This window comes from Mirounga angustirostris, unplaced genomic scaffold (genome assembly GCF_029215605.1).
Source record: "Mirounga angustirostris isolate CCGP_5_RB_7025 unplaced genomic scaffold, mMirAng1.0.hap1 SCAF_15, whole genome shotgun sequence".
Lineage (NCBI taxonomy): Eukaryota > Metazoa > Chordata > Mammalia > Carnivora > Phocidae > Mirounga > Mirounga angustirostris.
Window position 1 is genome coordinate 51566925 of NW_026991723.1, and position 13300 is coordinate 51580224.

General features: G+C 42.5%; 1 protein-coding gene across 5 annotated transcripts in view; it reads right to left on the reverse strand.

Moving 5' to 3' along the window:
* Nucleotides 1-13300, reverse strand: part of MOB3B (MOB kinase activator 3B) — a 206582-nt gene that overhangs the window by 136130 nt on the left and 57152 nt on the right. For all 5 annotated transcript variants that reach the window (XM_045882507.3, XM_064579693.1, XM_045882505.3 and 2 more), the window contains exon 2: nucleotides 890-1512. In XM_045882507.3, the coding sequence (XP_045738463.1) occupies nucleotides 890-1307 (418 nt within the window). In that variant the 5' untranslated portion in view covers nucleotides 1308-1512. The remainder of the gene's footprint in view (nucleotides 1-889; nucleotides 1513-13300) is intronic.

A 13300-nucleotide genomic window follows, 5' to 3' on the forward strand; every position in this document is an offset into this window, starting at 1 on the left:
ATTCCACAAATAGTTCCTGAGTGCCTACAAAGGTTCCAGGGCACCGTGTTAGATACTGGAAACACAAGAGTGGAAGTAGGAGAGTGCTCATTCCTATTGAATCTCAGGCCTAAAAAAACAAAACAAAACAAAACCTGAATTTTAAATTCAGCCTGTCAGTGCATGGAAAATCCAATTATCAGCAGCATAAAGAAATATAAAAGGGAGATAAGGTTTGGTCCTTCCTCTTGAAGAGTTTTATGGCTCAGAGCACCAAGCAAATGAAAGCATTTGCATTTCAAGTGGGTCCAGCAGCTTACATAAGAGTCCACAGTTAACAGTACAACCTGGAATTAATAACAATGATCAGGAGTGGGCAGAACAGAATGCCAGGATCACTATTTCCCCAGAATGCCAACCCCTGTTTGCTTCATCCCCAAACAAGCACATAGAGTCTCACACTGGGATTCCCTAACCTGAGAGACGAATACCAATAAATGCACCAGAGTTAATGAAACTTTAACTAATTAGCCAAAAAAATGAAAATTCTACCAGGATAACTGGGTGGGTTTGGAGTCTAGTCCTAAGGAAGCCAGCAAGATCAAATCTAACATCTCACCAAGGCAATGTTCCCTAACATGTGGAATGTGTACCACTGAGGCCCACAAAATAACTCTAAGTAGTTCACAAATGGTTTTTTGGTGTTTTGGTGGGTTTTTTTGTTTTGTTTTTTTAAATTTCAAGGAGGTATCTTAGATGTGGAAAAAGACACTGCTGGTATAGTGGAATTTAGGGAAATACCAATAGGTGTTCCCCAGCATTTAGAGACAGTCCTAGAAGAAGCCTCTGCAAACTTTCTGAGCTTGGGTGGGATGCAGCAAAATAAGCAAGAAGCTGGTCACGGACTTACCCACACAGGTTGGAAATATGTCCTCATTGTTGATCTGCACCTCGATCCAATCCATAAGAAGGTTCATGTACTGAGGAGCTGGGAGGGCAGTTGGCTTCTTGTACTTGAGGTCATCCTGCCACCGATACTCATATTTGGGGCCCCCCGACATCACGGGGCAGGTCTGCTCGGTGCAGAACTCACAGATGGTGCCATAGATGAGGTTGATCCGATTGAAGAAGTCCACCACGTGCACCGCCACCCAGTCGTTCTGGTCCTCCCCACTGGGCAGCTGCACAGCCGCCTTCAGATCCACGCCTGAATTGAGGGATGCCTGAGCCCGTTTGTGGAGCTCAAATCTCTGTGTGCCGGGTTCAAATTTCCTCTTGGGCCTGAAGGTCTTGTCCTTGTTGAACACCTGCTTCAAGGCTATGGACATGGTCTTCTCCTTCTCTTCCTTTTTTTTGCAGGAAGCAAAAAGGCACCTAGAACTTTTCAGGGAGAGGTCACAACCCAGCAGGGTTTTCCACTGCCAGCCCTCTGGCCCCAGGCTTGCGGTCTGCAGCTTTTAATCTCTTTTAGGCGGCCCTTTCCACCTTCCTCTTGAATAGTCTCCAAGAGAACCTCATGTTTCTTTCTAAAGGCTGAAGAGAAAAGGGTCTTATTAGTACCCAGTTTGCATGTAGGAACGACAAATGCTTAGATCTGATTTCCACCTCGCTTCTGCCAGTACCTACTTCCACCCAGGTATAAGGATATTGAGGACACGCCAAACCCCCGAGCATCTGTAATGGTGATTCAAACCACACAAATAACTCTTTTTCTTCATGGCCTTGGTCAAATCTCTGGCAACTCTTCCCTGTGTGGACATAGGCTAATGGACTCTCCAAGAGGTTAACATGAACATGTTAGTCAAGGGCCCATCCCCATCCCACATAGGCCCCTTTATATAGCACTCCCCACTGCCTTTATTGAGTAAGCATGGAATCGCTACCCCATGCTCTTAAATATAACTGGTTGGAGCAGGGGTGGCTATCACACCATGCTGGCTAATAAGAATATCTCTCCTCGGAATTTGGGATCAGGGCCCAGCCTTTGTCAGGCATTGTTCCTGAGAAACAATGAAAACGGCCTCATTGAGCCCTATTTGGACCACATGCAGTGCAGTTAAGAAAGCTGCTCTGCAGAGAGGGGAGGGAGAAGAGAAGAACAAGGAAGGAAGGAGAATAAGGAGGGGGGGGGTGGAAGAGGAGGAGAGGGGAGAGGAGAAGGAAAATGTCACCGACATACAGAGAAACAGATATAAGAGCACAAGTGGCTATAGGAAGAAGACGACAAGAGAAAAAGAGAAACAGTGAGGACAGTGGTTTCTTGAGTTCCTGTTAATCTTCTAGGAATTGGTTCCAGTTATTATTATTATTTTTTTAAGATTTTATTTATTTATTTGACAGAGAGAGAGACAGCGAGAGAGGGAACACAAGCAGGGGGAGCGGGAGAGGGAGAAGCAGGCTTCCTGCAGAGCAGGGAGCCCGATGCAGGGCTCGATCCCAGGACCCTGGGACCATGACCTGAGCCGAAGGCAGACACTTAACGACTGAGCCACCCAGGCACCCCTGGTTCCAGTTATTTCTGAAGCCCTTGAGATCCATAGATTTTCCCTGAATTAATCAAATAAATCCCTGGGTGGCTCAGTTGCCTGGGTGGCTCAGTGGGTTAAACATCTGCCTTTGGCTCAGGTCATGATCCCAAGGTCCTGCTCAGCGGGGAGCCTGCTTCTTCCTCTCCCTCTGCCCCTGCTTGTTCACGCTCACTCTCTCTAGTGCGTTCTCTCTCAAATAAACAAATAAAATCTTTAGAAAAATAAATAAATCTCTTGTTTCACTTCAGCTAACTTGAGAGGGTTTTGTTTCTTTCCAAGAATCCTTAACTATGACAGCATTTATCACCCCTGTAATATTTCACCCTTTACACCTTTGATACCATACCCTAGAGTTCTGAGGCAGGGGTGTACAACAAAACTTTCTGTGATAATGCAAATGTTCTCTATCTTTGTTGTCCAATATGGTACTAACTAGCCATATGTGGCTAGTGAGTACCTGAAATGTGGCTAGTGTGACTTAAGAACTGAATTTTTCATCTTACTGAACTTGAACGAATTGAAATTCAAATAGCCACATGCAGCTAGTGGCTACCATTTTGGAAAGTGTAGCTTTGGTCTTCAGTACTCTCCTCTTTATTACCTCATTTGACCCTTACAAAATCCTGGTGTGGTTTATAGTAGATTTGTAGTAGTTATCACTATCCCTGGGTCTCTAAAAGATAAATTTACTTGCCTAACAACATCCCATAGCTAGTATGGGCATAGTTAGGATTGAAATCGAGTTTCTTGACTCCTAGTAAATATTCTTTCCACATAGCCTTATATTCTAAGAAGTGATGCCCTTCAACCTGTCTTTCCTGCTGGTTCCTGAAGTCCCTTTACCCAGACCTTCCATCCACAAATTCCATAAAGACCGCAAGTATAGATTGGCTGGAGGTAACGATTGTGTCCTGTGGCTTGGAAACAGAGAGGAGATAACTGATCCACTTGTGGATCAAGCCCTAGCAAAATGGGCCAACAGCTGCAGCCAGATTCAGAAGAGCCCATCATGGAATCTGCTACAATGAACTTGGAGCGTGATCCCACTGTACTGCTCTTGCCCTACATAGATGGGGTTTTGCTATTCCACACTCAAACATGGCATGGCGATGCATTCAACCTTAGGTCATTCAGGTAAAAACATAAAAACAAAAACACCTGAGACATGCGTACTCCCTCTCACAAGCTGTTCTCTGTCAGAACTGCTGATCATTCAGGTGCAAGCCTCCTCTGGCCACCCCCTGCAGCCCCCGTCTGCTCACTTCCTCCCTCTTATCTCACTCTCTTCCTGTTAGCTTTCCACTGAAATGCCACATCTCCGAGGTGGGTTTTTCCTCCTCCGCTCGTGGCGTTGAACACAAACACCCCCCACAAAGAGATCCATGGGGAAAAGCAGGTCCCGTGGCACTCTCTGCCTGAGGCCATCTGTGAAATCACACTCTGGGGTGCTTCAAACTATCACCACGAAGGACATCACCACGCAAACTCTGCAAACCCCTGGCAATCTCTCCCTGAAAAGAACACCTTCCCAAAGGCTTAGTCGGCCTGGAGAGAGGTTTGAGAAAACCGAGGGCCCTAAAAGTGCTTTTCCAAAATAAAAATATGAGCTAGAGGTTGGGAAGATAGAGAAAGGATGGTGAGGTTGGCTTTTTTTTTTTTTCTTTTAAAATAGACAATACTGGGGCGCCTGGGTGGCTCAGTCAGTGAAGCGTCAGACTCTTGGTTTCACCTCAGGTCATGGTCTTGGGGGTTGTGAGATCGAGTCCACCTTGGCTCTACACTCAGGATGGAGTCTGCTCAAGTTTCTGGCTCTCTCTCCTCCTCTGCCCCACCCCTCCACGTGTGTGCGCTCTCAAATAAACAAATAAATAAAATCTTAAAAAAAAAAAAAAAACCAAACACCGGGATGCCTGGGTGACTCAGTCGGTTAAGCATCTGCCTTTGGCTCGTGTCATGATCCCGGGGTCCTGGGGTCGAGTTCCGCATCGGGCTCCCTGCTCAGCAGGAAGCCTGCTTCTCCCTCTCCCTCTCCCCCTGCTTGTGTTCTCTCTCTCTCTCAAATAAATAAATAAATCTTAAAAAAAAAACACACAAAAACAATGGTCCTTCTGTATCACAAACGCTTAATTGCTGACCACCCAACAGCTGCCCCTTCATGTCTCCAGCAAATAAGACTTGGCTGTTCTGTTATTCTGATAATGAGGGTGCCATCAGTTACCATGGTCCTCAGAACAATGTTCTTTCATTGCCTTACATGAGCGTCGGTATCACTTGTTTGGCTGTTTCCCCGGGGCCTGGAGTATCTGCTTGCATGGACACCAATGTGAAACCTTCCCCCATACGATGGCAGGCTCCTATGCACAGCCCCCGAAAGACCCTCTAGCACCTCTCATGACACAGAATAATCATAGCAACTCCTTGTCACAAAGCCCTGCAGTGGCTGGTACTCACAAACATTTCAGTAAATATTAAAACCCCATATGAAGTTTAGAGATTTTTCTTCCAGAGATACTTAGATAATGAACTTGAAGATATCAATCTCTTGAACCGCCTGGACATTTATTCAAAACTTTAACCAGCTTTAAAGTCACCCTTTCTTTTTGCCTCAATGTAAAAGGCTTACTGGAGGGGGAAAAAAGTCATCTTTGGAGGATTTATTTCTCCGTCACGTCCCTTAATGTGCCACTACCAGCTGCCATTTATTAAACTCTACTATACACCAGATCCTTTACGCATATTATTAACATTCTAATCCTCATGACAGTGTTGCACAGTGGATGTTTTTATGACCACTTAGCACAGAAAGAAACAGAGGCTCAACTAGATTAAATAATTTGGCAGAAATCGCAAAATTAGTAAATGGTAAGGCTGAATTTTGAACCCAGAACTCCTTGGCACTGAAACATATGTGATTTTTTTTCTTACTAAATCTGCTTTAAAGCCTCATGAACATTTTTATGTTTTCAAAGCTCCTTCACATGTAGGTTTCAAAGCTCCTCACAACAAGACTATAAAGGAAGCTAGAACAGGTGGTATTTTTATCTCCATTTTACAGATAACGAAACAGAAACTCTATCTCCTCTAGTGCTCATCCAAATGCATTAACCATTCTGACATGCTCAAACCTGAGGATGTCTCCTCTGCTCAAACTTTTTCACCTACAATAAAGTTCTCTGGAGATGGGATAGATTGGTGGGTGGGCTCCCATGTTTAAAGACATTGGCAATCCAGGATGGATAATAACAATTTCATCATACCACTGAATGGCTGAACCAAAAGGCATCTGTGTCTTTGAGTGTCAAATGCTGTATTGGGGCAGATACCCAGAAGACTTTTGAAATGAAAAAGGGAATAGGAAATCCATCTGGCCTTACTGACCAACTCAGAGCCCCTTTAGGACCCCTGCCCATAATTTATACAGTAGGTTTATTAAATGGTTAGAGCAGTGCTTCTCAGATGTTAAGGTGGGATCTTGTTAAAATGCAGGTTCAGATCCAGTAGGTCCGGGGTGATGCCTAAGCATGTGCATTTCTAACAAGCTCCCTGGTGATGCCAAATCTACTGTCCTTGGATGACACTTTAGGTTACTAAGAGAGGTTGTTAGAAACGCAGGCACTCAGGCCTCACTCCAGACCTAGCAGATCTAAGTCTGCACTTTAACAAAATCTCAGAAGTATACGTTTGAGGAGCACAGAGTTGGAGGGCTGCCTGACTGGCTGGGTAAAGGGATGACAAATAAACTTCCATTTGTTGTTCTGTCGACAGTTTGCTTCATAAACAGTCTTCAGTGTGTGAGCGTGTGTGTGTGTTTAAGAAGAATGAGGGAAACTCACTGTTTTGAATACAAATGCCTTGACAGATGGTGACAATGACCAGGTCTATTGATGTGGATTGATTTGGAGAGCACAGTGCCCAGAACCTAGGAGGTCGCCAGTGAATAACTTTCTATAAATGCCAGACAGAATGTGGATGTTACTAATGGCGCTGCAGCCCCATGCGGAAAGCTTCTTTGGCTAATGAAAGTGGAACACTAGCAACAACACAGTTGTTATTCTCTGTCCTTGTCCAGTCTCCAGAAAGGAAAGAACAAGTCATAAGTTTTGCCCCCTGGGCAGAAGCTATAATCCAATTTTATGTTATGAATAGCATTCCGTACAATGCTGGTTCTCAATAAATCTCTGAAGCCAATTGCTCACTCAATCAATGGACATTTACTAAAGACCTTTTATGTGCCAGACTCAAGGCTAGGCACCACGGACACAGAGCTGATGAAAACTTGGTGTCTGCCTTTGAAAAGTCCACAATGTGCTGTTTAGTTTGAGGTTAGTGTATTGGCTTTTGCTTTTTAAGCTACAAAGTTAAAGGTACCAACATGGATAGTGATGTGATTTCTTCACAGGATTACTCCAGTTAAGAATGAAAAGGACAATAAAGAATGAAGTCTTATGGAAAGAGAAAAATGGAAACCCAAATAAACAGCATAAAATTGACAGGAGCTCCATGTGTTCTCCATATTTTCTGCTTAATAGATCAATTATAGCAATAAAACATGTGCACTATAAAAATATGCAGAGAGAATTCTGCTGGGCTGCAAGGGAATGTTGATGAGGTAACTAGGCAACCCTGGCAGGGAAAGTTCTTATTTTTCTTTTCCTATTGATGTCTTCTGCCTTATTAGTTGAAAATTCAAAGTCTCCTTTCCAGGATGAGGAAGAATTGAAGCAATTCTCCCATTCACCCTTGAGAGATCCATCTTCTCTAGTTGTGACCACCTCTAAAGAGATGTTGGTAGTACAGGAGGGTGGGTAGGACAGAGAGGAGAGAAACCAAAGCTGATATTACTTGGGGGGAAAGAAGTTCAATATCTCATCTATGGGGTGGAGGACTCCTTCTGGCAGGATCAGCCAACAGGGCAATTCACCCCCAGGAAACTAAGGGAAATGCCCCAGAGGTGCCCCACCATGTGGGATGTTCCATGTCATTTTCAGTGCTGGGGTCCCTGGAGCTAGGATGGTGCCCGGCACAGAGCCAACTTCACTGAATGTTTGCTGAGTGAATGAACAGAGAACACTAAATGAAGGACTCTTTGTATCAAAGTGATACCAAAAAGTGAAAACAAACTGAACCTCCTGTACTTTAGTAGTTATCTGAGGACTCCCACCTGCATCTGTAAGCTCATTGCCAACTCACTGAGGTCCAATATTACCAGCTGAGGTGCTGCTCTGAAGGATCCCCTCCTCAAAGATGAAGATATCTGTCCCACCTCTCTCTCAAATGGACTGCTCCTTTCCCATGTGTTACCTAAAATTCTAGCTCTTCAGAACTGAAGAATGACTAGTCTGATCTCTCATCTTCCCACCATTTTTCTCTATAGCTAGAACAGTACATGGAACTCTTCTCTAATACCCCAGACACCAAATAAAAGCAGGTTAGGTTTTTATTTTAGAGATGTGTGTGTGTGTGTGTGTGTGTGCATAAAATGAATATCACCTGACTTTCCCAGGCTCCAATGAAGGACAGTGCCTAAAAATGTGATTCCATCAACCTTTTGTACTGTTTTACTCCTGCCTACTCATTAAGTGCTATCTTTGCTCGCAAGACAACCCCAAATTAGAGAGATTCCTGTCTGAGAGGCAGCTTTCTTTCTTTTTTTTCCCCCAACTAATCTACCTCCCCAACTTTGGGCCGCCATATCATTTCATTTTAGATTAGTTGGGAGAAACACGGTTGCCTCATTTTCATCTTCAAAGACATGCGTGATTTCCGAGCTTCTGAATGCCCATGTTATTTCTGAACCAGATGAAGTCAGGATAAGCAGGTGCAGCCCTACAGAGCCCTGCCACACGGCTCTCACACCCCATCATTTTCTGGCTCTTCAAACATCCATTCCAGTTAACACTCTCCCTGGTTCACTCACTTATTTATTCAGTCACCAGTGTAGATATGCTGGCATTAAAAATGGGAGTAAACATTCTAAAGATGAAAACATCGCATGTAATCCTGTCAGACTGCAGAGACAGCGACAGCAGTGATGGATGGATGCACAGATGCTTACAGCAGAGACCCGTACTGAGCCATTTCACAAACGTAGGATCTTCACCATTTGGAAGAGGACACCTGGTTCTCACAAAGCGAGAAGGGTAGAAGGATAGGAGCGGGTGGGATTTATTGGTGTGGTTTAATTCACCACATACATTGTGCTGAAGAAAAGGCAGCCTTTTTAAAAAAAATGTTTTCTTAAAGAGAATAATATTCTCTTAAATATAGGCCTTCTGGAGGCCGGTAGGGATTGGCTCAGATTCTCAGTAATAAGGAAGACGGCAAATCTTTGATCCAACCTTGGACAGGTTGTATCCGATCTTGCTATGGTTTTAAAAATAAATAGTGAAAGTAAAATTATTATAAGATAAATGCTCAGCTGACCCACTGAATATTTATGAAAGATATCCTAATTATTTTATTAATTTTTTAAAGGGGAAAATGAACTTCTCCAAGTAAGTCAGTAACCACTTGCTCTATTATTTCCAAATCTTTGGACTAGCTAGAAAGTATTTTTATGGTTGAAAAAAAAAAAAAAAGACATAGGATTTGAGAACCCAATATGGAAGGCATGTAAAAACAGGGGGATGGAATGACAGAGCTGATAGAATAGCTGAAATTTAAAAACTGAGGCAGATTTTTTTAATTTTTAAAAATTAATAACTTAATTTTTAACATATAGTATAATACTAAACTGTATTTTCAGATTTTTACTCAGATTTTTTATTCATTTTCTGTCAGTTTCAGAAAGTTGTGCCTTTTAAGTAAGTCTTCCATTATATCTGTTTGTTGAATTTATTGACATCAAGTTTCATAATATTCCCTTATTATTCTTTTAATGTCTGTAAGATTTGCAGCAATAACCCTACTTTGAATTCAAATATTGCTAATTTGTATTATGCTTCTGCTATGGACTGAATGTGTGCCCCAAAAATTCATACGTAAAGCTCTAACCCCCAGTGTGATGGTATTAGGAGGTGTGGCCTTTGGGAGGTAATTGGGATCAGATGAGATCACGAGGGTGGAGCCCAATGGAGGAATCAGTACCCTTTATATGAAGAGGAAGAAACCCCAGAGCTTACTCTCTCTGCTACCTGAGGACAAGAGAAAAAAGGCAGCCCTCTACAAGCCAAGAAGAGGGAGAGCTCTTACCAGAACTTAACCATGCTGGCATGGATTTCCAGCCTCCGGAACTGTGAAAAATAAATGTCTGTTGTCTAACCCAAAAAAAGAAAAAAATTAAGGCAAGTAAAAAATGTATTTTTACTTTTTAAAGCACAGGTGTATACCAGCTGGTGTGATGTCACTCAGAACCTCTGTCGGATACTGGGATAAAGGTCACTGTCAATTACCATTTCCTTCTTTCTCTTTGAGACAGAGTATGACAATTCTTTCTTGGGAGAGTCCTGCTTTAAAGGAAAAATGCTCAAATTCAAGGAAGTTTGTTCCTGTAACTGTCAACAGACTTATTTACTCTTAGCCAGTCTAAGTGAATTTGAGTCTCAGGATCTGGAAAATTTTTATCCCTGGTTCTACGGGAACTTTTGTATGACATCTGGAACCACTGCAAGAGATCTGTGAAGGGGGGTAGAGAGAACAAAATGGGCTAGAAGACTGGAAACTGGAAATTACAGTTCTAATTTTCAAAAGAATACTATTTTAAGCTTAGAGAGATGGGTAAAATTGACACCAACAGCAGGCAAGATTTAGAGCAATATAACCCATAGCTAAGAGCGCAGCATCTACAGGGTTGCTGTGATAATTCAAGAGGGTATATGTAAAATGTTTGGAACACAATAGGCACTGAATAATCTGGTCTGCTATCATCATTATCACCCTTCGAGTCATATTATGAGGCAAGTTTTTTAACAGAGTCAGATTCTTGAGAGGCCAAACAGCCACTGAAATCTTACAGTGCTTAAAATTCTATTCAACCTGATTATGTAACCGTAACAAAAACTAACATTTACTTATTTTGCAACCTATTTTAACTTTTATAACAACCCCATGAGTCAGGTATTATTACTCTCCCCCACATTTTGCACTTAGAGAAACTTGAGACACAGCAAGATTAAAACTTTGTCCTAGGTTGTAGAATTTGTAAGTAGCCAAGCTGATTCCAAAACTCCAACCTTAATCAAGACTCCCTCTTTAGACCGTTGGGTAGTTCACAACAAAAAACAAACAAAAACAGAGGAACTTCTAGGGCCTATCCAAGGAGGTTAGGGAACGGGATGGGAGAAACAAAGACTTAGCCCTATGTACCTGGTCATGTGCCACTAGTGCCCAGAGACACGTATTTCTTGAACCATGGTTTCAAGAGAAGATCTGGATCCAGACGCTGGCAATGATTCCAACTGGCGATGTCTTTGGACCAGACACCTTTGACGGGCCTCAGTTTTGTCTTTGAAGATAATGGTGCTTATCTCTCAAGATTGTTGTGAAAATTAAAGAGATACCACCTATGAAAGCACTCCATCAACCGAAAACCATTATGCAGTTATTGACATGGGGACAAAGGGAGCTACAACTTTTGACAGAACATGAAGAAATTACATGAGTAATGGAAAATGGTTCCATTCAGCGCAAATATGTGTTTATGAGTAAGAAACAGGGTGAGGGAAGGGGGACAATGGGAGCCCTGCCTAAAGAGGAAACAAAGAAATCAAATGCTTCCTTCTTGCTTAATTTGGATAGACTTCTAATTCTCAGGCAAAAAGAAATGGTAACTAAGTGATCTGATGATGAGTCCATATTCCCCAACATTTATAATGTACTTAGCTTAATATTGTAAGAGAGTTCCAGTATTTTTGCATATAATAAAATCTAGTGCAATATTACTTCATGAATGTGGATATATCAGGGCAAATTGTGTCCCCCACGCCCTCCCACTAATCCTTCAAACACTTTTTAGAATGGAGTATAAAAGTTTCTCATTTAAAACTTCAAAATGCTTTACATTACTATAAACATATTAGATTATAACTCAGCTGTGACCTCTGCTAGAGTGATCCTGCTCGAAGATTCAAACAGCACCCCCAGAAACTCTCAAGAGAGAAAAGACAACCATCTACCTGGGAGCTTTTCAATCTGCCTAGGTGAAAACAGATGGGTGAACAGGATAAGGCAGAGATAAAACTGAGACAAATAATTAATGATACCATCCTCTCTACACTCCTGAACATTCCACAGCAACTGAAAAAGAGGTTTGAAATAAAATGGAATCACACAAGGATTGTGAAGGATACGGCCACCTGGAGGACTGTGCCAGACTCTACCTCTAGAGTCAGAAAGATATGGTCCTGAGTCCAAACTCTGCTTCTTAACTAGTTACCCTCCTCAATTAAACACTATCTCTTTGTGCTTCAATTTCTTCTTTGGATAAATGAGAGCACTAATACCAATATCATAGTGTGTTTGGGGTTAAGGGAGATAATGTAGTAAAAGCTGGGCAAATGTCAATTATTATACTTATTAATCCAGATTTCTCATATTATTAGCTTTCTGGTGGCTTCATGGGCAATAGGGATCCTAACCATAACCTGGTCTCTTCTTTATATACCTGGTCTCTTCTTTAACTTCTTGTAAGACCTGAGCACCTGACCCTAAAATGTATAAAATCTTGGAACATTTTGGAGGAGAGTTCTGTTTCCCCACTTCTGGGTTTTTTTGTTTTTTTTTTAAGATTTATTTATTTGAGAAAGAAAGAGACAGAGAGGTGGGGGACGAAGGGCAGAGGGAGAGAGGGTCTTAAGCAGTCTCCACACTGGGCTTGGGGCTCAATCTCACGACCCTGAGATCATGACCTGAGTCAAAACCAAGAGTTGGACGCTCAACCGACTGCACTACCCAGGTGCACCAACACCCCCATTTCTGGATTTTATAAGGAAGAATTTTTCCTAAGTAAACAACTGGCCTTTCTCTTTTTATTAATGTTGCCCTGGGGGGAGTGACGGAGTAATTAGCTTAACTGGGTAAATTTGAGAAAATTCAACTGGGTGTGCTCAACTGGCACAGCCTTACCTCTTGGGAGCTGCCTGCCTTCAAGGAGTGTGCTATTTGCTCTTTCCCCAATTTTCTGAATGGAGGAAGCCTCTTCTCTCCAACACAACATGGGAAAAGGTAGGTAAGTCTGGGCTTTAGATTTAATGGGCTCATTTGGTTAACAGACCTAGAGCTTTGTCTTCCAGTTGGCTTCCGTAAGCAATAAAGCTGATGTCTGTTTTTGTTGCTGTTTCAATTGAATTCTTCTGCCACCATGTAGAGAAGAGTGGTATTTGTTTATTGGGAGCCCTCTTGGAGACCCCAACATTACATTGTACAGCCTGGTTTGCGAAGGTAGCTGTTTTTCAGTAGACACTCATTGTGACATCAATTCAAGGAGAGCCCCATACAGGATATCACTTAAAATTTATCTGTGCCTATATATAAGGCATGCATAGTCTTCTCAAAAGTTTCCTCAGACAAGAGAGAGGACCCAGTCACAGGGAGCCTCTGTCCCAGTTACTGCCCAGCTGCAGGCATAGAGAGTGAGAAGGTTCAGAACAGAGTCCCCCCCACCCCCCAGTCAGTGAGGTGTTTCCAAACCTTCCCCAACAGTCCATGAGCACTAGGCTTCAACAGTTCCATGCTGTATGTGGCTACTGTTCAGGAACATATCACCAGTGTTCTCCATAGGGAATCTAGAAACTTCTACCCAGATAAAGCCTCTTTTTTGCCAAATACATTTTCTCAAACTTCTCTCTGGGTTAACT